Source organism: Armigeres subalbatus, chromosome 1, assembly GCF_024139115.2.
Source record: "Armigeres subalbatus isolate Guangzhou_Male chromosome 1, GZ_Asu_2, whole genome shotgun sequence".
Taxonomy (NCBI): Eukaryota; Metazoa; Arthropoda; class Insecta; order Diptera; family Culicidae; genus Armigeres; species Armigeres subalbatus.
Genome location: NC_085139.1, coordinates 301,893,049 through 301,917,860, shown reverse-complemented (window position 1 = coordinate 301,917,860; position 24,812 = coordinate 301,893,049). Strand labels below are relative to the sequence as shown.

At 40.8% G+C, this 24,812-nt stretch overlaps 1 protein-coding gene across 1 annotated transcript in view; it reads right to left on the bottom strand.

The window, feature by feature from the left end:
* LOC134207816 (high mobility group protein DSP1-like) overlaps positions 1-24,812 on the bottom strand; it is a 135,440-nt gene that overhangs the window by 4,729 nt on the left and 105,899 nt on the right. The window contains 2 exon segments of the mRNA XM_062683754.1: positions 13,216-13,390; positions 13,490-13,653. Coding sequence (XP_062539738.1) covers positions 13,216-13,390; positions 13,490-13,653 — 339 coding nt within the window.

Below are 24,812 nucleotides of genomic sequence, written 5' to 3'. Positions count from 1 at the left end.
GTAAGCACGCGCCGCTGATACTTTTTCAAAATCATATTTGTTTTAGAAAAACAATTAAGCATTCAATGATGAAAATGATGACGATTTGATGATTGTTTGTGCTTCCCGTATCCCCTTAACAGTAGTTGTATTCGATAATCTTCTACTTCTTATTGGCATTACATCCCCACACTGAGACAGAGCCACACTGACGGCGTCGCAATGAAAAACGGAAGGAATAAGTGGCCTGTGCGGTATATAAGAGTCTTCTCCATTCGGCTCGGTCCATGGCTACACGTCGCCAACCACGCAGTCTACGGTGGGTCCGCAAGTCATCTTCCACCTGATCGATCCACCTTGCCCGCTGCGCACCTTGCCTTCTTGTGCCCGTCGGATCATTGTCGAGAACCATTTTCACCGGGTTACTGTCCGACATTTTGGCTACGTGCCTGGCCCACCGCAGTCGTCCGATTTTCGCGGTGTGAACGATGGATGGTTCTCCCAGCAGCTCATGCAACTCGTGGTTCATTCGCCTCCTCCACGTACCGTCCGCCATCTGCACCCCACCATAGATGGTACGCAGCACTTTCCTTTCGAGAACTCCAAGTGCGCGTTGGTCCTCCACGAGCATCGTCCAGGTCTCGTGTCCGTAGAGGACTACCGGTCTAATGAACGTTTTGTAGATTGTCAGTTTGGTACGGCGGCGAACTCTATTCGATCGGAGCGTCTTGCGGAGTCCAAAGTATGTATGATTTCCAGCCACTATGCGTCTCCGAATTTCTCTGCTGGTATCATTTTCGGCAGTCACCAGTGAGCCCAAGTACACAAAGACGAATTTCGCGCCAACCCTTCTATGGGGCTGGCAGCACCATCTCAGAATCGAATGAAACTTGGTGGGCATAAAGATATGGTATTTCTAAGCCACTCTGCATACTTAGTTTTTCAAAAATTGTCAAGAGTAACATTTGATGAGGGCCTAATTTTTTTCATGGATTTTTTATAAATCGATGTAACTCTAAAATGACAAGACCTACAAAAAAGTGTTGTATGGCAGACTGTCGTGAAATTCCCTGAAGTTTTTGGAAAAATATCTTAAAAATAAAGAACCGATTTCTACACTGGAAAAAATTAGTTTTAAAAGTTAAAATCGATATTACAAAAAAACCTCATCTCAGAAATCGATGAAATTTTTTCTGCAGATAGGTATTTTAATTATCTAACTTTTCTGGGAATAATGTTCCTGTGACATATTTAAGGAAAAAAAGTTTTTCTAACAAAAACTTGTTTCATGTCCATATTGAGTGAAAATTTATCAGCGTGTTTTATGCCTACTGCGCCAATTATAGGTTCAGCAGCCTATCATCAACCAACGACACATTTTGGTTGTATAAAAATTTGTTTGGGAAGCAATTTAGCATAATCTAACATAATTGTGGACCAACATTTGAAAATGGTTTATGTTTAATTTGACTTTTTGTATCGAAGTAACTTAAAAACAATTACAAAAAAATAATTACTTTGAAAACGGGCAATGTTGCCGAAACGAAACTGAAGTGATATTTAATTGTAATAGTGGAAAAGAAGATGTTGTTTTTCAGCAAAGGCTAACCACTGAACGGTGTAATTTAGAAACCGTTATAAAGCTTGTAGATGATTTTGTATCGTATTTTATTCAAAAAATTGATAAACTTATAACTTATGACTTATGACATTATTTGCAAACAGTAATACACTTGTACTGCTAGATCTCTCTGAAAATTATTCATTCATTATCCAAAATGCTGCTCAAGGTTGAAATAATTCCCAGGCAACAATACATCCATTCGAAGTTTACTTTAAAAGAAACGGTTAATTAGAAAACGTTAGCTTTATTAATCAGAAGTAATGACCCATGACACAAAAGCTGTTCACTTATTCATTTAAAAATTAATTGACTTTTTGAAACAATCGATCAATTTTACAAAAATTTCTTTTGTGTCTGGGTGAGCTGCAGCACATTATAAAAATAAAAGGAACTTTGCAAGTCTGTGGCAGAATGGCACTTTTTTTACAACATCGCACGGAAAAGGCCCTTGCGAAGCTATTGGTGGCACTCTCAAACGAATGGCAAAACGAGCAACTCTTGCCAAAGATTATGGAAATACTATCAAGACTCCTCGGGAGTTGTACGAATGGGCGAATGGACACGTTTTCAATCAAACAAAAATATCACTATATTACATTTCTTTTATATCACGAATGAGAAATACCGCCATCGGGGGTGGTAATGGGTCTAGGGGCGGAGAATGGGTCATTGCTCTCACCGCGAGCATGGAAGGCGTAGAGCAAAATCGTTCTAAAAGGGCTCTTATATTTTTGTCTTATTGTCCTCAGATACATCCATTCTACAAGCATTCTAAGTAGTTGAAACAGTGACCCATTCTCGCCCCCATTTGACCCATTGTCACCCCCGACGACGGTACTCAACAAGAGTTTGATGAACTTTTCAAAAAAGCAAAAACTATAATTGGCACACAAAAGCTTCATTCTTTTATACCAATCGCTCATAATAAAATCCTGGCTAAAAAATACTCCAACTCAGATGAAGACCCAAAAGTCTTTGAATTGTTCGACTAAGTTTATAAATTAATGAGTATTCAAGTAGAAATAAGAATTAAATGTAGTAACAAATAAAATTGAAGAAAAAAATAAAAAAATGCGGAAAATTTATTATTCTTTTAATGTGCGTTTACCGGAAATCCCCCTAATGAAATTACCTACCGAGCTTCATCGTTTGGAATCAAAATGTTTATCTGATAAAAAAAAATCGACCTCCAATTTTTTTTTTGCCAAACCAATTTTAATCTTTACATTCATTAATTTATTTTCTCGGTGAACGAAACGCTCTTTTATGTTTCAGACTTCATAGTTCAGACAAATTTACAATAGTCCATCAAACATCACAATTTTGTAAATCTGGTCATTTGTGTGTAACATTGATATAAGCAATCTAGGAAAATATACGCCCTTTTCAAATGTTGGTCCACATTAACGTTAGATTATGCTAAATTGCTTCCTAAACAAATTTTTACACTTCCAAAACGTGTCGTTGGTTGATGATAGGCTGCTGAACCTATAATTGGCGCTGTAGGCATAAAACACGCTGATAAATTTTCACTCAATATGGACATGAAAAAAGTTTTTGTTAGAAAAACTTTTTTTCCTTAAATATGTCACAGGAACATCATTCCCAGAAAAGTTAGATAATTAAAATACCTATCTGCAGAAAAAATTTCATCGATTTCTGAGATGAGGTTTTTTTGTAATATCGATTTTAATTTTTAAAACTAATTTTTTTCAGTGTAGAAATCGGTATTTTATTTTTTGGATATTTTCCAAAAACTTGGGAATTTCACGACAGTCCGCCATACAACACTTTTTGTAGGTCTTGTCATTTTAGAGTTACATCGATTTATAAAAATCCATGAAAAAAAATTATGCCCTCATCAAATGTTACTCTTGAAATTTTTTAAAACTAAGTATGCAGAGTGGCTTAGAAATACCATATCTTTATGCCCACCAAGTTTCATTCGATTCTGAGATGGTGCTGCCAGCCCCATAGAAGGGTTGGCGCGAAATTCGTCAAAATCCTTTTACCACCTCGATTTCGTCACCACCGATGCAAACTCGCGGTGGGTGGCTCACATTGTCTTTACTTGAACCTCTTCCTATCATGTACTTCGTCTTCGACGTGTTGATGACTAGTCCGATCCGCTTGGCTTCCCTCTTCAGTCTGATGTAGGCTTCCTCCATCTTCTCAAAGTTACGCGCCGTAATATCTATGTCGTCGACGAAGCCAAAAAGCTGGACGGACGAAATTGTATCACTCGTGTTAATCCCTGCTCTTCGTATAACCCCTTCCAAAGCGATGTTGAATAGCAGACACGAAAGACCATCACCTTGCCGTAACCCTCTACGCGTTTCGAAGGGACTCGAGAATGCCCCTGAAACTCGAACTACGCACATCACCCGATCCATCGTCGCCTTGATCAACCGTATCAGTTTATCCGGAAATCCGTTTTCGTGCATTAGCTGCCATAGCTGGTCCCGATCGATTGTATCATATGCGGCTTCGAAGTCGATAAATAGATGATGTGTGGGCACGTTGTATTCGCGGCATTTCTGCAGCGCTCTAGCCAGTGCGTCACCACCGTGTTTTAATAGCTCTCCTGGTAGTTGATCAACCCCAGGGGCTTTGTTGTTCTTCAGCCGGCCAATCTCTTCCTGGATTTCCTGGAGATCCGGAGCCGATAAAATTATGTCCTGCGCACGTTCTCCCAGGTCCATCACTATAAAGCCATCTTCGTCTGCCACATCGTCATTCAGGTGCTCTTCGTAGTGCTGCCGCCACCTTTGGATCACCTCACGCTCGTTCGTAAGAAGGTTCCCTTTTATGTCCCTGATAGGCTGTGGCACGTGGCCCTTACGTGATCGGTTTAACTTCTCATAAAACTTTCGTGTATTATTAGCGCGGTACAGTTCCTCCGTCTCTTCACGGTCTCGATCTTCCTGCTGGCGCTTTTTCCTCCGGAAAATCGGGTTTTTCTGTTTCGCGCCCGTTTATATCATGCCTCGTTCGCCCTCGTGCGGTGTTGCAGCAATCTCGCCCATGCTGCATTCTTCTCCTCAACTAACTGCTCACATTCGCCGTCATACCAGTCGTTCCTCTGATCCGGAGCCACCGTGCCTAGTGCAGCGGTTGCGGTGCTTCCAATGGCGGATCGAATATCTCTCTAGCCATCTTCAAGAGATGTTGCGCCTAGCTCCTCTTCTGTTTGGAGTGCCACTTCCAGCTGCTGCCCGTAGTCTTGGACTAGCCTACCGTCTTGTAGCCGCCCAATGTTTAGCTGCGGCGGACGACTTCGACGCGTGTTATACTCCGTCGAGAGTTTTGAGCGCAGGCATACTGCAACGAGGTAGTGGTCGAATTTAATATTCGCACTGCGGTAAGTGCGGACGTTCGTGATGTCGGAGAAGAATTTACCGTCGATTAGAACGTGGTCGATTTGGTTTTCCGTTTCTTGGTTAGGTGATCTCCATGTGGCCTTGTGGATATTTTTGCGGGGAAAGAAGGTGCTTCGGACTACCATTCCGCGGGAGGCTGCGAAGTTTATGCATCGTTGGCCGTTGTCATTCGATACGGTGTGCAGACTATTCGGTCCGATGACCGGTCTATACATTTCCTCCCTTCCTACCTATGCGTTCATGTCACCGATGACGATTTTGACGTCCCGCAGTGGGCATCCATCGTAAAGGGTGATACGGTCAAAATTTGGTCAAGGGAAAACGCGTGTAAATCGGTGAAATCGATTATTTAAAAAATCAAATTAATTTTATTTTTCAAGTTCAATTAGTATAAAATACTGGACAAATATTCAGTTAGGCTTCCGCTTTTCCAAATCCGAATTGCAGGGCCTTACGCTTGACCCCTGCCATCAGATTTTGTACAGCCACCTTGTCCACCTTCTTCGCCGCAGAAAGCCAGTTTGCCTTGAACTGCTGCTCGTCCTTAGCAGTTTTTTTGGTCTTCTTTAGGTTCCGCTTGACAATAGCCCAGTACTTCTCAATTGGGCGGAGCTCTGGCGTATTAGGAGGGTTCTTGTCCTTGGGAATCACCTGCGGCGTACCACTCCATGGCCTTTTTACCGTAATGGCAAGATGCCAAATCCGGCCAAAACAGTACGGAACAACCGTGTTTCTTCAGGAAAGGCAGCAGACGTTTATTCAAACACTCTTTCACGTAAATTTCTTGGTTGACAGTCCCGGAAGCTATGAAAATGCTTCTTTTCAAGCCACAGGTACAGATGGCTTGCCAAACCAGATATTTCTTTGCGAACTTTGACAGTTTCATGTGCTTGAAAATATCTGCTACCTTTCCCCTTCCTTTTGCCGTATAAAACTCCAGTCCCGGAAGCTGCAACTTTTAGCGATTTTGCCAACTTTTCGTGCGAGTAGCTCGGATTTTCGCGATGCGCGAGCAAAATTTTGATATGCTGCTCTTCTTGCTTGGACGGCATTTTGACAACTGAAGAGTGAATTCCAAAATCAAAATAGGAGCAACATTCTGCACACACACACCTTCAAAATGAGGGGTGTTCAGGTTTTTAAATGCAAAATTGAAAGAAATACGTCAAGTTCATATTGACCAAATTTTGACCGTATCACCCTTTATGTCTGCTGCAGCTGTGCGTAGAACGCTTCTTTCTCGTCGTCGGGTCTCCCTTCGTGTGGGCAGTGCACGTTGATGATGCTATATTTGAAGAAATGGCCTTTAATCCTCAGCTTGCACATCCTTGCGTTGATTGGTTGCCACCCAATCACACGATGGCGCATCTTTCCCAGCACTATGAAGCCGGTACTAGAGATGTGCGCCGCCGCGCCACGCCGCCGCCTCCGACAGTTTTTGGCACGCCCCCGTCGCCGGCATTTTTGCATCGGCGCGCCTCCGTATAAAACTTTGTCACGCCGCTGATCTATTTTTCCACGCCGATTCAAATTTGAAGAAGTCCGCAGAGTTTTCCGTGAATGATCCCCACATCATCACGTTGGAACTCCGGGGATTTTTTCATGAAAATGCCAATGATTTCCTTGAGAATTACCGTTGAAATTCCGAAAACCTCTCCGTAAATACTTAGAAAAACTGAGTTCCGTTCGTATTAAAAACTGACTGCTGGAATCCAGCATTTTTATTGATTTTCTTCAGTGAATTCGAGAGTAAATTAGACGCCCTTCGGCCACCACATCCTGATACGCTCCAAATTCCGGAAAGATCGTATTTTCCTCGCCAAGAGAAAGTACAAGGCCGAGGAGGCCTGATCGACGATGACGGAATGGGGATTATGGAAAAGGCGAAGGACGTCACCGGAAGCAGGAAGCAATGGCAGACGTCGCTGCCTTACAATCCGAGACTGAATACCGCAATAATCATTCTTTGCACTGATCGCATGACATGAAGAAGAACGGATGACCACGGAATTGCTTGAAGGTAAGCAACTTCTTTATGCTAGAAATAATTCGTTAACATGAAAATTATGTTTTTAGGGCATTTAAGGCTTTTGCTAGTGAGAGACATCGCCGAATAGCAGAAGAGAAAGCTGAAACCCATGCTTGAGAGCAGTGGAGATAATAATAATAAAACTATTTTTTTACGTAACTATGTGAAATGAAATAATGAATAAATAAGAATTCAATTGAAAGCGCACATCATTTTTTTGTTTGAAACTTTTTTTATCGATACTATTGTAAAATATACTTTTAATTTTGAAAGGAAAATGTTGTTTTAAGAGTAAGATACACATGTAGCTTTGATAGGAAAATGTTATTTTGAAAAGCAAAATACACATTTAGTTTCGAAAGGAAAACGTTATTTTGAAAAGTCTGCGCTAGTCAAAGTTTATATCGAAGTGACAATTTTTGGGTTGGTAAATTCAACAATCTTATACTTTCTACTGAAAATCACTAACTGATTTTCTTAGTTTTACCGCATATGGGCCTATTATCAGAATGTTCGGGGAATTCGTACAAAAATTGACGATCTATTTCTTGCTGCTTCTGACAGTGGGTTTGATGTGATTTTCTTGACTGAGACTGGTTTGGACGACCGAATCAACTCCATTCAGCTCTTCGGATCAAAGTACGATGTTTATCGCTGTGACCGTATTCCATGCAACAGTGATAAAACGAGTTTCGGAGGTGTGTCAATCGCTGTAGCGCAACGTTATTCTAGTACTTTGATATCTCTCGATCATGGAAGAATGCTTGAACAGGTTTGTGTTTCTGCAAGCGTGAAAGGGCGTAGGATCAATATGGCCGTTGAGTATATCCCTCCGGACCGTAGTCGAGATGTAGCTGTTATGGAAGCACATGAGCTATGCAACAAAGCTGACAGTGTTCTTGTTTGTGGTGACTCCAGTCAACCTCGATTACAATGGTTAACCGTAGATCACGTGGTCAGCATCTCAGAAACATCCTCGTTTAATGCGACTGGTGTAGCTCTTCTTGACGGAATGGATTTTGTTAATCTAAGTCAGCACAACACCATAATGAATGAGCTACAACGCACGCTTGATCTCGTTTTCTATAACGCCGATAACATAATTGAAATTGAAGAGTCAGTCGTACCACTCTTGCCAATTGATTCCCATCACCCTCCTCTCTATCTCTACCCGCTAATCATCATTCGCCAGTAAATTCAAATGAAGCAGCAAACAATGATGTAATTCTTCTGCATTACAAGAAAACTGACTACGCTGTGCTCCTACAGTTTCTTTCTAGTAAGGATTGGAACGACATATTAGAGTGCACTGATGTTGACGAAATGACTGTACGCTTCTGTGGCGTCATTACTCATTGGCTGGAGTCGAATGTGCCACGCATAAGCCGTCGTTTGAAGCCTCCTTGGAGTACCCCGTTGCTTCGCCGGCTGAAAAAAGAGAGAAATTCCGCTCAACGCAAATTAAGGTGTAAAACGGAAGAGAATAAACTTAAATTTAAGCGCGCAAGTACAGCATTTTGGAGGCTGAATGGCTATTTGTACAAGTCCATATTTAACAAAAGTTCAGATGGATTAACGACGAATTCCTCGGAGCTTTTGGAGTTTCATAAACGGTAAAAGGAAAACCTTTACCATTCCGGCTAACGTGTATCTCAATGAGAAGGAAGCCACGAGCAACGCAGACGCAAGTGAACTATTTGCGGAACACTTCGCGTCAGTTTTCGAAGACGTTGGAGCAAGCGATAGTGAAGCTGAGAATGCATCCGGTGATGTGCCTTTAGACTTCATAAGTTTAACAACGTTTGAAGTGACAGAGGATATGGTCATCGCAGCATCAAGGAAACTAAAGAGTTCTTTATCCCCTGGACCTGATGGCATACCCGCCGTTCTGTTTTGCAAATGTTCTGCAGCCTTAGCCAAACCTCTTGCGGCAATTTTCAACCGATCCTTTCATCAAGGCAAATTTCCCGCCATTTGGAAGCATTCCTACATGTTCCCGGTGTTCAAAGCTGGAGACCGCCGGGATGTAAAGAATTACCGAGGCATCACAAGCTTATCTGCGGCATCGAAACTGTTCGAAATTATACTACACCAGGTCATCTTCAGCAACTCGAGAAATTACATTTCGACAGATCAGCATGGCTTCATTCCTGGAAGGTCTGTTGTGACAAACCTGCTGGACTTCACCAGTACTTGCGTTACAGCGATGGAACAGAATAAACAAGTCGACGTCATCTACACTGACCTTAAAGCTGCCTTCGACAAGATTGACCATAATATTTTGCTGTGTAAACTTTCTAAGCTGGGTGCATCAGCAGAGCTCAAGTCGTGGATGCATTCGTATCTGAATAATAGGACGCTACGTGTGAAACTAAACAACTGTATCTCAAACCCTTTTGTCAACAAATCAGGCGTTCCCCAGGGAAGTAATTTGGGCGCCTTGCTGTTCACGCTGTTCTTCAATGATGCTGCGCAACTATATGGAGCTACATGCAATCTCGTATATGCGGATGACTTCAAATTCTACGTTACGGTTCAAACAATTGACGACTGTTACCGTCTTCAAAGATTTCTGGACCTATTTGTTGAATGGTATAATCGTAATAAATTGACGATCAGTGTGCCAAAATATATGGTGATGACGTTTCAGCCAATCATCTTCAACTACATAATTAACGGCGATACGCTACGCAGAGTCGATAAAGTCAATGATCTCGGTGTTCTTTTGGACCCAAAACTGGATTTTCGTCTTCACTACGCATCCATAAGTTTAAAGGCCAATCGCCAACAAGGATTTATTTCCAAAATAGCGCGTGATTTCACAGATCCTCACTGTCTGAAATCACTCTATTGCTCTCTAGTCAGACCTATACTAGAAAACGCATCAGTCGTATGGTGTCCCTATGAAGTGACCTGGACTCTTCGACTTGAAAGAATGCAGAAAAGAGTTGTTCGGCTAGCTTTACGTAATCTTCCGTGGAATGATCCAGATAATTTACCCCCATGTACGAATAGATGTTTGCTGCTGGGTTTGGACACGTTGGAGCACAGGAGGAAAATTCAGCAGGCTACATTCGTCGCGAAACCCTTGAACGGCGAGATGGATTGTCCGGAATTGTTATCCAAATTGAATTTCCGAGTTCCTCAGCGATCGTTAAGGAATTCCTCGCTTCTGCAACCAAGGTATCATCGCACCGCCTATGGATACTACGAGCCTTTCTCTGCCATGGTTAGAGTGTTTTCAATAGTAGAAGCAGATTACGAGTTTGAAGACTCATCCAAAAAGTTTCGTAGCAAAATCCGTAGAAGGAAATTCTGACTGTGGTATCGTTTGTGTTATTTAATTGTTCTTATTTTTTTACTAGTCGTTACAATGTGTTATTGTTGTTTTTACCACTTAAGTTTATTCATGTAGACAATTCGTCGGATGAATTATAATAAAAAACGGCCCTTACCCATCTTGCCTCGCCTAACCCTACGTATACAACCTAACAAGTTGTGTTAGTCTTTTACTCTGCAATAGTAATCATCAAATGGCAAAGTGGGGCAAGATCCGACACCCAAAGCTCTGGCTGTGAAACACTAAAAATCCTCCGCATACTGCAGATTTTTTGTCTTTTTGCCATCTATTTAGGGTCTTTTCTATAATATTAGCTTGTAAATATATTGATTGCCTATTTAATTTTAAACATCTTATACATTGGTTTTAAAAAGTGTGTTTTTTCGAGGTGTTCATTTACTGTATGGGGCGAATTCGCCACCCCCTCAGGGCAAGACGAGCATGGGTCATACAATATTTGAAAAGATGTTTTGAACTTAATAAAACATATGTTAACATTTTTGCACTTTAATGGATTATGCACAAATGATGTTACTTCCAAAATTGTCGCTTTAAATGATGGTTTTGTAGTCACTGGTCATAACTTCGACTGAAACTGAAAAAAATTTCAAGCATCCGAAAGATATTCAATTTGCAAAAAAAAAGAGTTAACCGCGGTGGAGGTTGGTACTCGGATTCTGATGGCTTTTCCGCAAACGTGACCTTTAAGTGGTCTTGTTGTGTAGTTGTGTTATCACGCCTGTCTAGAGAGTAGGAGGTTGAGGGTTCGAGTCCCTCCAAGACACGTGGATTCTTTTTCGCAAATTTCATATCAATTTGTCCATTTCGAAACATGTGCTGTGCATATGCACAGCCTAGATATTGAACATATTTTTTAAAATCAATTAATAAAGTGCTTAAAATGAATAAAACAATATTTTTTTCATGCTAATATTATAGGTAAGACACACCATAGATGGCTAAGAGATGAATCTCCAGTACGTGGAGGATTTTTAGTGGTCCACAAGAGCCAGAGCTTAAGGTGGCGATCTTGTCCCACTTTCTCCAACCCATTCTTTCTTTATTCCTGAATGTGAAATTAAATTTAACTCCATTATTTTTGACGACGATCTTCAGCTACTGATCCGTCTTATAAATGTGATTCAAAGGCAGGTTGAAAGTTATTTGGGGAGATTTGCTAAATAAAATTTAAATAAAAAGTTTCGTTCTTCTGAGAAATACCAACTTTCAGAATAATGTGTAAAGGATCCCAGTTCAAGACCCTTTTGGAAATTACCGACAATTCTCTTTAAAAAAATCAAAAACTTGCTCAGTAGTTGGAGAGTGCCTATAATGTTAGTCTGGTCTTATCAGTCCTATTGAGGATCAGGTCACGCGGAGCTTCGAAGACATTCTCAATCAAGACCTTTCGTTGGGAACTGAATTTAATGAAGTAAGGTCTATTACTAGAAAATTTAAAAAATACATAGGGTATCTGTTCCTATATCAATAACAATAAGCCAATGCGCATATGAAATGCATTTATTTCTCACCCAATAATCAAGAAACATGAGAATAATTATGCTCGGCTCACGTCATTTTTAATTGATAACAATTTGGTTACTTCAAAAATGAAATTGTTATCACATTATAGAAGTATTTAGCTAAAAAACATCATCACTGCCATGCACCTATTTCAATAACATTCAAAAACAGTTAATCCTATGCTTGTACCTATATCAATAATACTGTTTCCAACATAAAATACGCACACTATTACTTGTGTGTATACGTAACAATATGATTGCAGTGATGCCGAATTCTTCAATGTTTTGTATTTGAGTTGAAATATAATTACAAAGTTCGGAGATGAGCCAGCCTCGGGCTGAAAGTCTCCTAAATAAAGACAAAAAAAAAAAAAAAAAAATTACAAAATTGTTGTTTTTGTTGCAGTATTCCATCTTATCAGTTCAATTTTATGTTTGTCATAATTTATCTTTTCGATATAATTTATTTTACAAACATAAGAGTTGAATTTCACAGTGAAAGTTCATTCAAGCGTTTTGAAATAAAAATCTAGGTCGGCAACCCTTGAGAGTACTGCAAGCCATGTAAACAGTTTGGAATACGGACAAGGATAATTTAGATTTTGTTCGAAATAAACCTATATCAAACTATAGGAAATCGCGTTAGTTTTCCAAATATGATTATATTTATAGTGAAATTGTGATGTGCTCTATGTGTTGTGAAGTGTATTTTGAAAGGATTCATTTGTTTCAGCTTGAAATTGAGTGGAAAACAACGGCTTGAAATGAGATGAATCTGCTAGTAGCAATCGAGCAGTGCATCAAATCAACAGTTCAGAGGTAGGAAAATGAAAATAAATGTGTTTTATAATTTTGTTTTTAATAATTTGAGTCTTGTGAACTAAAACATTACTCAAACGGAATTTTAAATAATATTCTAAACATTGGAGAAGGTGGTCTATTCATTATTGTGTACACACGATGTGAGAAATTGTAATTAAATTGATTTTTTATTTGGTTTATCGACGGTTGAGATTAATATACGGGCTGTTATTAATATGGGAACAGATACCCTATTCTAATCTAGGAAGATTTATGTGAATATTGTAAAAGTTTAGGAATCTCGAACAATTGCGTAAAAATGGGGTCGAAGATACATTAAAATGTTCATAGGCAGATGATCTATTTAGTTAGCGACCCCGATTTTAAATTATCCAGTCGTTATTGCATCCAAATGGCTTGATGGACGGGCGCCGCTATAATAGATTTTTTTCCTATCAACCTTTTATTAAAAAAATAACATGACTTACAGTTTCTGAAATCTAGTTCATAAATGCAAAAAAAAAGTCTGAACTCACCTGCTCGTACCGCGCCTTATCCTTCTCCGCCATCTGCTCGTATTTGGACTTGACCTCTGGTTCCATGTCGGACCACTTTCGTCCCAGCTCCTTGGCAATATCTCCCACGCCGTACTCCGGATTCAGGGCCTTAACGTTGTTCCGTTCGTCGTGGCAGAACCAGAAGAACGCCGACCTAATATGCGGGTAGGGTGAAAACGCGTATGTTAAGGAAATCTCGTTTATTGTCAGGAGGATCCCGCGCTCGGAATCGGCCGACCACTATTATACTTACAGAGATCGCTTCGGTGCGTTAGGGTCCTTGAATGCCTTCCGTTTCTTGCCGCGGCCGACCACCGTACCCTTAGGGGGAACGTAGTTCTGCATTTCCAGCTCGTACCGCTGCTTGTCCTTCTCGGCCATCTCATGGAAGCGCTGTTTCTCCTTGTCCAACATCGTCTGGCGCAAAGAGAGGGATGAGAAAAATTTTTGGTAGTCGGCGTGTGCGATGAGGGGATATGGGGTGACGATAAAATGGTGACAAGTTTTTTTTATTTGGAAATCTTGAACGTGATGCACTGCTCTGTAAATTCGATCTATATTTTATGGATTACTTGGAGGGCCAAAACGAACAAACTTGTTATCAGAAACACCCAACTCAAGCGAAACCCCCCAAAAGTTCCATCTCAACCAAACACCCCAGACTGCTTATGATGTTGACCGGCAATGAGAAGTTCCCACCCCACCACCACCATGGGGAAGATTAATTCCAATTACGAATTACAGGCCGTGTGATTTATGAGGCAGAAGAGGGCCTTGAGCCCACCAACTGCATTTGCTAACTTGCATGCGAACGGAACTTGGGAAGTGCGTCAGCCGCAGTCATGCCATCACGAGCGGAGTGCTGTCGTGTCGTGTGGGAGGTGGACGTAAACGATTATCACAAAAGCGAGCATCCACCGTACTGCAGGCAGGCACGCTGGCTGGCTGGTTGACTTGCATCAGTGTGAAAATTGCTTGCGCGCGTAACCATTGCCATCAAGGTCTGCTGCTGCTGCTGTTGATGTATCCTTCCTAGATCCTTCCTGGCTAACCTCCGCTGTTGGTCGGACGCGTCACGTGTGTGAGGTGTTGGGCCGCGTGTGGATGCAACCGGGGAGGGGGGACCCAGAAAAATAGAAGGCACCCAACCTTTCAGTAGTGGTATATATTAGTCCTCCGGGGAGAGATGGAGAGACAGAGAGCCACCCATAGAGAGAGAGAGCGGCGAGAGACAGACTTGCAGCAGTGGTGCGCTGCGACAACAATGCCGGCACATGCGGACTAAGGCCATAAAAAAGCGACCGTACGCCGTCATCGTCGTCGTCGTCGTCCTGGGGTTTTCCCGAGATGGATTGCACATTGGTTTCTGAAAGGGGTAGTTGGGGGGGTGTAGAGGATGGGGAGGGTGGATCTACCAAAAGAGGTGACACCGGGTGTCAGGGTAAGTATGATTTAAGAGCACCGTGAAGATGAAATGCAATTGAAGCATAAAGTGGAACCACGGAACGTGGCTTTAATGAAATTGCGCTCTTGGTCGAGACATAATTTGGACTTATTTGAGGGAGATCGATGAAGCAATCGATACCATATGAGCAATTTATATGTATTTAATAATTTATTATGAAAATCAGTAACTGTAGAGCAATTTAAGATTAAAATTCATCGAATCAAAAATTCCATAATAAATTTCTCATTACATAAATTATTTAGAGAAGAACCATGAAAAAATATGGAATGAATTTTAGAAGTCAATAGTTCCGTAGAATAGGAAATTCGACAATTCACTTTTGAAGAACCGTTAATGCATAAATCTCGCTAATGGCTCTACAAATCTGCTGATCAACATCACGGTATACAGAAAACAAGGTAGGCTCGTTAGAAAAATGACACTTCGAATGTGACGCATGTTTTATCGCCACATGTTGGAGTACAAAAGTAAGCATGCTGCGACCGTAGAGCATCGTCTCGGTCCTGCTTGAGCGAAGATAGCAGTGACGTCACATGTTTATATTCAAACTGACTGTTTACATACGTGATGAGCCTGCCTTGTTTTTTGTATGCCGTGATCAACATGTTGTGTCAAAATATTCACATTTTCCATCACAGTAGTCCTGAATTCATAATTAACCAAAACAATTAGATACTTTGACATTACCCACGGCATACAAAAAACAAGGCAGGCTCATCACGTATGTAAACAGTCAGTTTGAATATAAACATGTGACGTCACTGCTATCTTCGCTCAAGCAGGACCGAGACGATGCTCTACGGTCGCAGCATGCTTACTTTTGTACTCCAACATGTGGCGATAAAACATGCGTCACATTCGAAGTGCCATTTTTCTAACGAGCCTACCTTGTTTTCTGTATACCGTGGACATTACCTATATAGATGCCAAGGCTATTCGGTAAAATCTAGGTTCCTATGATTTAATGATGTAGATCACAAAAGTGGAAAGACAGCCCTTCTAACGTTCTTACATTTTGGCTCTTACTGAAGAACCACACGGCATGACAAGTTCCAAGTCAGACTCCTTCAATTCAAAGAAATGGCAACGAAAAATTACGATAAAAATAGCATTATTTACAACTGACTCGATATTCCAAAGTAAAAAAAATAACTTGAAAAAATCATTCGCTATGTTTGTACACTTCATAATCAACTCGATTTGACGATATTATTCTATTCATGGGCTTCAGATAACGTTTGATCAACCCAAAAGTATTAGAAAAGCATTTCTAATTCTAGTATTAAATAAATAAAATTTGCGAACCCGAACACATCTGCAGACATGAGAACGAAATTGCTATCTTAAGCTGTGAAGCTTTTCCCAGAAGGAAAAAAAAGGGGACATGACTTTTCTCAGAGAAAATACTTAAGGTAAATATACCTTTGGCCGTTTGAAGCGCTGAAGGCTGAAATAATTCCTAGAAGCATTTGAAAAACCATGCAAATTCGAATCCTTGAAGTCCATAGAAGTTCCTGAGTTACTGGAAACTTACTCACAATTACTACTTACTAGAATAAGCAGAAAAGTGAGGATATTTATTAGAAGGTCGAAAGTAATTCCGAACGTCCCTCATTGATTCAAGTAATTTTACAATTGCTCATGGAAGTTAATCAGAAGTCAGCATCAATCACATCCTTCAAAATTCTGAATTCTTTTAATCCACCTTCGGGAAGTCGTCTGTGAGACGAGAGACTGGAATCGCAATAGACCTTCACCACTACTGACGGACTTTTGCAAACCATTGGGAACATTTCGAAAGTTTTCATGATCTTTCTGGAAGTCTGTACGTTCTCCCGGGCATCTCTAACGACTGTTCGAACATTTTCAAATAATCGAGGAAACTTCTAGAATTTCTTACAATTCCTTTAAGAAATACGTACGGACTCGCAGGTGGTATGGAATGAGTAACCTCTATGGATTGGCTCTCAGGTACACTAACGACTAAGAACTGTCTCTAGTGTGTATGAACTTCTAAAATAGAACTTAATTCTTAAAGGTTCACATATCGATACAATTAGCATATACAGTAAGCCTTGCAAAACATTTTAATCCCCTGAGATACTGGGAAGATTTATCATTTTCGTTAGAATATACCGTTTTTTGGTCCTTCGTAAAATACGTTGACAATATTTATCGTTTATTGAATTACCATTTCTATGCAGCATACTACTCATCAGTCTTGAATAAATAGCACCATTCATTGTATTCAGAACATTCATGATGCTCGAAATAGATTCTTTACGAGGTGAACCGGCCCAGGGCCGAAAACCTCTTTAATAAAGATAATAATAATAATAAAAGATTCTTTTTTTTAATTCATCATGAAAAAGATACATCTCAGTATGTAAAACCCACTAAATTTCACTCGTTCCAAAGTTGAACGGAACATACTACACATGCTACATGGTTGACATCTGCACATCACTGTAGTATACCCATACTTATTAATGAACTAAGGAGGCTTGGGGATTATTGGATACTATGAACGTCACTTGAAATCAGTACCTTAAAGAAGTGTGTTTTACTTAACTTCCTCCCTACAAATGGCGACGAGAATGAAGAACGGCGGAAATTGCAGAAGAGAGAGTTCCTGGAAACAAACTACTCTACAATGCAAATGGAAACGGTGAATTTTTAGTAAGAAAAAAAAAGCATATATTTTCTACCGAGTAAACTGACTAAATAAACTGAGTGAAAGACTGTGGTGTGGTGTAGGGAAATTTATTTCCAGTCTGCCCAGAAAAATCTCAGACACAGAGAAGTTTTTCTAGTCTGTCTGAGTAAGGACCAAGGACAAAGAGAATCGAAGGTTCTAGTCTGTCCTGGGGAAAATCCTGATACACAGGGATTTGAGAAAATCCAGTCTGATCGGGTAGGCAAAGGGAATACATATCCAGTCTGCCTTACGATTGAAAAGAGCAAGATTCTAGGCAAATCGAACTAGTTATTTGATTTTTTACAATATATAGCCCCGCTCCGCATCACTCTTGAGCAGGTTAACAAGTTGGAAGTGTCCCTTCATTTGCTGGGATACAAGAGGTTTTAAGATATGGTCGTCGGCCTCATAGAAGCAAGATATGAGTCTTTTACGAGCAGGTCTAGCATAGCAAAGTCTCGTCTTACATCAGCGATAAGCCTAATCGTCTGATCTCATTAGGCTTATCGCTGATGTAAGGCATAGCTGCATTTTATGTCCGCTGTTGCTTCTCAGCGTAATCGCTAGGACGAGTCCGATTTGGCTGATGATGATAATGACGTTCTGTTATGCAGAGTGGGCTCAGCGACCTAACTATATCCTCTTCAGCGGCGAGTCTCACCATAAACGTCAGTTGTAGGACCAGGTCGTTAAGTGTCAGCGGGAACAACCGTTCAAACTTTGTGGTAGTGGTGCAGAGGGGCGTCGTTTGGCGGAATTGGGATCGACATGGAAGCACGAGTCAGAAAGGTTAGGTTAGGGCTACCTTCGCGAGTTTGCGAAATATTTGGAGATCCAACCAGATTAGTCCACGCATCAAAGCTCGAATGTTCTAGTCTAACGTGATACGTGGTGTATATAGGCAAAAATGACGCAAGTGATTTCTCAATTATATAATTAGGTCGGCAGAGCTGTCCACCATTTATGATTCACGCCTCGTGGTCTTACGGCTGGATTTCGTCTGCTGAGCAACATGTTCGAGAACGTGGGTGGAGGGTTAATCAACCACATATTTCCAGGCAGCGTGCACGAAATTTGTAAGCAAGAGCTCCCTGTTAAATCCTGTAAAATCTGTCAAAAGTGACAAGTCTGCCACGTGCTTTTTGCTATTTCCCTCGGACTTCTCTTTAGGATGCTTGGACATCTGTTTTGATAGACAAGGAGCAACAAATAAGGTAATCTACCAAACATTTATTGAGTTTGGCGAACCTTGCTGCAAAAGGGAACGTTTGAAATAGGCAAGTGAACCGACCTTCGAATCCATTGGTCAAGTAAATCCACAATATATTTCCAGCTATAGGAAGAATAATAGCTATGCATGTTGTAAATTGATGAAGGCAAACATCGTTTGGAAACAATTTTTCGCCCTTTAATATTTTGGAAAGTTAAAGAGGGTGATGACCCTAACAAAGAAAAAAATGTTTCCTAGGGAAATTCATCCAAAGCCTTAAAAATTTGTTCGAATTTCCACAGAAAATTGAATGATTTTTTTTCATTTTTCCACGGAAAATTCTTCGGAAATCCCATCAAAAATTTTTCGGAGAATGTATGGTCGGGAAAGACAATTATTGCCAGAGTAAGACGGTACCATTTCAACGATGAATCAAATAATTGGCGAGTGGTTTTCCTCAGGTACACGAGGAACCAATCATGCTGGGGTGCAAGGGCATTGATACGGAGCAAAAAAAAAGTGATTACTGCTGGCTGACGTAATTTACAACAACGTGCTTCCATCAGAGCAGAAGTGTATTCAATTACGTTGTAACCTCTACGACCATTTAATGATGATATTGAGCATGAAACACGCATCAAAAACTGCATAAAAATGGTAAAAAAAATCTGCGACCTGCGACTTAACTAAATATAATTAATAACCAAATACCCCCTTAACAAAACCCTAAATTAAAAGCTGGAATCGACTATTTTCTGCTTCCGTCAGATGGAGTTGCTTCATGTAACATGACAGCAGTTCCATACATTTGTTATGGACATGGAAGCAGGAATTTAGTTATATTAACTAATTTGTAAATGTAAATATGCTAAAGGATCCATTACTACACTCTGAAAAATCTTCACGTCATATTTACCTGAAAACAAATGTGGTTCTCATCCACCATACTTTTCACGTAAGAGTGACCTGAATGGCATGTAACCTGAACAAAATTTTACCTCGTTGAGTTACGTGATTTATCAGGTGAATCTGACTGGATTTTCCAGTACTAATGACGTGAAGTTTGAAAGTAGTTACGTGTTTGATCAGGTGAACTTTACGTGATTTCTACGTACTGGTTACGTGAAATTTCAGTAAAAGCTATATGACATCAGGTAACCACTACATGGTTTGAAATATATTGCAAAATTGTTTTTTAATGAATGCAAAATAAGCTAGTGACTGCCTGCAGCCGTAAACAGGAGACTTCTTCGCATTGTTGATGCACTTGATGCGTTGAACTGCATTTGATGCAGAATGATGTTTTTATCATTAGACAGAAAATGCTGTCATTCGGCCATTGCGCTTCGGGAAAACACTGTTGGAGAACAAATCAGAAACTGAAAAATGTCGAATAAAATTTATTAGATTTGTAGAAAAAGATGAGACTAGTTTCTTTCTTAAAAATTGATGCTATTTCCGCTGTTAAATTAAGCAAAAAGTAGTTCAGTCTTGGTAGTTGAAATCTGGAATAGAAATTTTCTACTAACGCTACCGGAAACGGTAGTTATAGGCTTCATGTAGCTTCATCTTCTTCCATATTACTTTCTACGAATCTTATAAATTTTATCCGACTTCCGCTGATTTTTTTTCCAAGGAGGGAACATGCAGGTTCGGAAAATCCCCGCCTAGTTGCACATGAAATATCGCTTACCTCTGCAAATCCTATAATTATGTTTAGGTTATGTGTCTTTTATTCTTACGTGAGTATCAAGTCACTCTCACGTGAAAAGTATGGTGGATGAGAACCATATTTGTTTTCAGGTAAATCTGACGTGAAGATTGTTTACAATGCTAGTTTTCCGCAAATACCGAAGCTGCAATCACACTAACACAATTTTACTTTAATTGTTTACGAGTACATACAAACATATTCACCAAGATTTTAGTATAAGTTACTTGAATTTCAGGTGAACATTACTAACATCACGTAACAATCGTCGTTTGTTCAAGACAGATCAGTTACGTGATTTTTCACGTGAATATGACGTGATGATTATTTAGAGTGTAGCACATAAGGGGGGTCCATAATAGGCACAAGGAACATGTGGGAATGGAACGTGTAAATCAAAGGGGGGACCATAATACGTATATAAACAAACTCGATGTTGCGTATTATGGACCCGGGGGTGGCCATAATAGGCATGCTAGCTACATCATTTTAAAATGCTTGCTTTAGTAGTAAAAATGAATGTTTTGGCTGGTTTTATTAACGAAACACAATGCTGATTGCTTGTCATCGGGTGCAGCAGGACTACAATTTGTCAATAGGCTCGCTCTAGCGGAGCGACTGAAGTAAATTTTAGTCGTTAAGGGGTCCATTACTACCACTCACTCCCTATTTGGATCTGCCGAAAAGAAAAACGAAAATTCGCTTGAAAAATTAAAAAAAAAAAACTTGACTAGCAGTAGGAGACTAATTTTTTTTCTCTTTGTCTATTGATTCGCATTTCATAGCATAGAGGTCTTAACTTTGAATATAAACCTTAATCTGAAGCACGCATCTTTTGTCCAAGCTTGAGCTAACCATATTGTTGTAAAAGACTGATCATGCTATCTACAAACTCACACTACAATCAGTTTAAAACCAAATCTTCAGATTGTTGTTTAACGCGTCTCTAAAAATATGAAGCTGAGGTTCAACATCTGGCCGACATCTAAACTAAACCCTCTTCTTCTCATGGCAGCTGTAGAGCTCCATCAAACTTGCACCTTCCAACTTTCAAAAGAATGATTTAACAAGAAAAAGCAATATTTGGCACATCTTCATGGTTTCATTTAGGGATCCTACATTCAGAGATATGCGAAAGCGGCCATCTTGAGCCAATCGAGCATTGAGAGCTGTCAGAATTTGAGCCAAATGAACATTTTTATTGTTGCGGATTGAAAGGTATTGCGATTGTAATGAAAAAGATTTTACGAAAAGTTTTATCGAATAAACAATTTGTTTCACATTGTCAAGTTGAAGTAGTCTAGTTTATGTATGGTACTTTGTTCATTTGTATTGCACTTTTATTTTAGTGATAATGCAATGTTGGCCGTTAGATAACGAAATCTGAAAATGCCATCATACACAAAGTCATGTTCGAGCTCCAACATTTTGCGCCACGGCAAGTGCTGGCAGCGTTTGTTTACGAAAGTAACAGCGTTGCTAAATCATCTGGAAAAGTATTCGCACATCTCTTAATATAGGATCCCTAGTTTCATTAGACGACTGCTTATAAGCTACGCTACAGTAGGGCTAGTGGGTGGGCTCCAAAATGGTGGGTTGACATCAAGGAAGGAGCGCCCAACAGAGCTCTGGTCCCCACAAGTCCCTATCTCACGCTTCCACGGGTTGTCCGATGACAACAGACCGCCAGCTAATGGTTGTGTACTTAGCTGGTAGTGCAGCCTGGGCACTGTTGTCCTTCTGACATCAGCTAGAGTGAGAAGGTACGCCTCGAGCGTCTGTTCACCAGGAGGTGCGGCTCAAACAGCGTCTGCCTGGTACCCAGCGGCTGATTAACGAAATGCTGTATCGCGTCAGCTATACCTAAGGTGGCAGCCCCATCATCGCGATGTAGGTAACGCGACCCCGGTAAGGCAGCTTATTGAAGCCTCTCAAATACCACGAAAAATGGAGATAGAAGAAAAAGAGAACGTTATGTTTGGCAACCGTCCCGGCAACGAAATAAGGAATATGATTGGAAACTCGGTACCTGGAATGTCAGGACCTTAAATGAACCTGGACGAGTGAGCCCTCTGGCTCGTGAACTGCAGAAAGTTGGAGTGAACGTGGCTGCTATTCAAGAAGTCTGATGGCCTATATCCGGAGAACGTGAATTCTGAGCCGTGGACCCCACGACCAATACTGCATTCAAGTATAACATCTATCACAGCGGCGGTGAAAAAGCAGAGCATGGAGTTGGTTTCGTAGTGATGGGCAAGCAGATGAAGCGAGTGATGCGGTGGAAACCCATTAGCGAACGAATCTGTGTGTTGAGGATACGGGGCAAATTCTTCAATTACAGCCTAATCAACGTTTACGCACCGACAAACGATAAATCCGACGACGTGAAGGACACGTTTTATGAATGTCTTGATAAAGCCTATGGAGAGTGCCCAAAGCATGACGTGAAAATTGTTATCGGAGACGCTAACGCTCAGGTCGGTAGAGAGGACTTTTTCCGTCCCATAATCGGTAGGGAGAGTCTTCACTCCGCTACCAATGACAACGGCCTACGGCTAGTAAATTTTGCTGCTGCCAGAGGGATGGCCATCAGTAGCACCTACTTTGCACGAAAGAACATCCGAAAGCACACCTGGAGACACCCAAATGGTGAAACTTGCAACCAGATAGACCATGTTCTGGTGGATGGGCGCCATTTCTCGGATGTTAACGATGTGCGGACATTCAGAGGTCCGAACATTGACTCTGATCACTACCTCGTTGTCAGTAAAATTCGATCACGATTGTCAACTGTATCGGCGGTAGGAGTATCGGCTGAGTACCGCCAGAAGCTCGACGAACGGAGTGCAATCAACGTTAGCGACAAAATCAACGATCTATGGGAGTCGATCCATGGAGCGGTGAGCACAACAGTACGAGAAGTGGTAGGCACTGCACAGAGGCGACTTAGGACGGGTTGGTTCGATGTGGAGTGTCAGAGAGTGACAGGCGAAAAGAACGTTGCCAGAAGTCGGATGTTGGTGTCGGGTACCCGATCGAATAGAGATGAGTACAAGGAAGCAAGAGCAGCCGAAAAACGAACCCACCGCAGAAAGAGAAAAGAGTACGAAGAACAAGTTATTAGTGAGGCGCAGGAAAAATGGAGCAGAACGATATGCAGAGGTTTTATGAGTCTGTCAATGGCGTACGGAGAAAGACAGCGCCATCTCCCGTCATGTGCAACGACCAACAAGGGAATTTGCTGACAGATAAAACTGAAGTGGCTGCCAGGTGAAAGCAACACTTCGAGACTTTGTTGAAAAGAGGAAGTGACGGTGCATGAACAGAATAAATATTAGCGACGATGGACAAGCTGTGGAGTTACCTACACTAGATGAGGTTTAAAGAGCTGAAAAAACAATAAGGCTGTGGGGAAGGACCAGCTCCCGGCTGAACATCTCAAACATGGCAGTGAGCAGCTTTATGAAGTTCTGCACCATATTATGTCGAAAATATGGGAAGACGAGGAAATTCCTGCTAGCTGGTTGGACGGCCTCATTCGCCCTCTCTTTAAGCACAGACTGAAGTGCCCCAATTACCGAGGAATAACCCTCCTTAATTCGGCGTACAAAATTATGTCCCGTATTCTGTTCAACAGTCCTTCGTCGGCGAATACCAAGCAGGTTTTCGTGAGGGCCGATCAACGACGGATCAAATGTTTACCCTGGGACAAATCCTTGATAAATTCCTTGATAAAGGCCGCGTACACGATTGCTTTTTGCAGTTAAACAGGACCTGAGGGCGCTCAATGTTCAGGGCAACTGGAAGCGATTGGCCCAGGATCGAGTCCAGTGGAGATGGATACTCCGTAGGTTCATCGAAGAGCTGTAGCCCGTCAAATATCAAGTTTCAAGTCTTGATTCAAGAGTCAAAACTAAGTTTATTTTACTACTGCCCGGACTTTCGGAGAAATCCCTGGAGAAATATAGACATTTCTATGTGAATTCTTATAGCTACTTGTTTGGAAAACCCATTAAAAAATCCTTCGTATATTCCTTACGGAATTCCTTCGGATATTCCTCCAGAAATTAATTAAAAAATTCTGTTCGAAAATCTGTTCAGGTTTTTTTTTTGATAATTCCTTCACGAATTGAGCCGGAAATTCCTCCAGGAATTTCTTCAAAAATCTCTTTAGAAAAGCCATCAGAGAAGAATTTCCATAGAGAATTTCTAAAAGAAATTTTATATTTTTTTATATTCTTTATAAAAAATCTTAAATCAAATTTTGAAGGATTTCTCCTAAAGGGATTTCCGAATGTAATCCTAAAACAGTGTCCGTAGGTAGAAACACTTGAAGGATTTTCCATGGGTATTTCCTAAGGAATTCTTAAAGGAATTTTCAAAGAATTCCTGAAAAAGTTTTCGAATGATTTTCTGAAAAAAATCCAAAAAGACTCCGTAAAGGAATTTCCGAAGCAATCCCTAAAGTAATTGCCAAGGAAATTCGCGA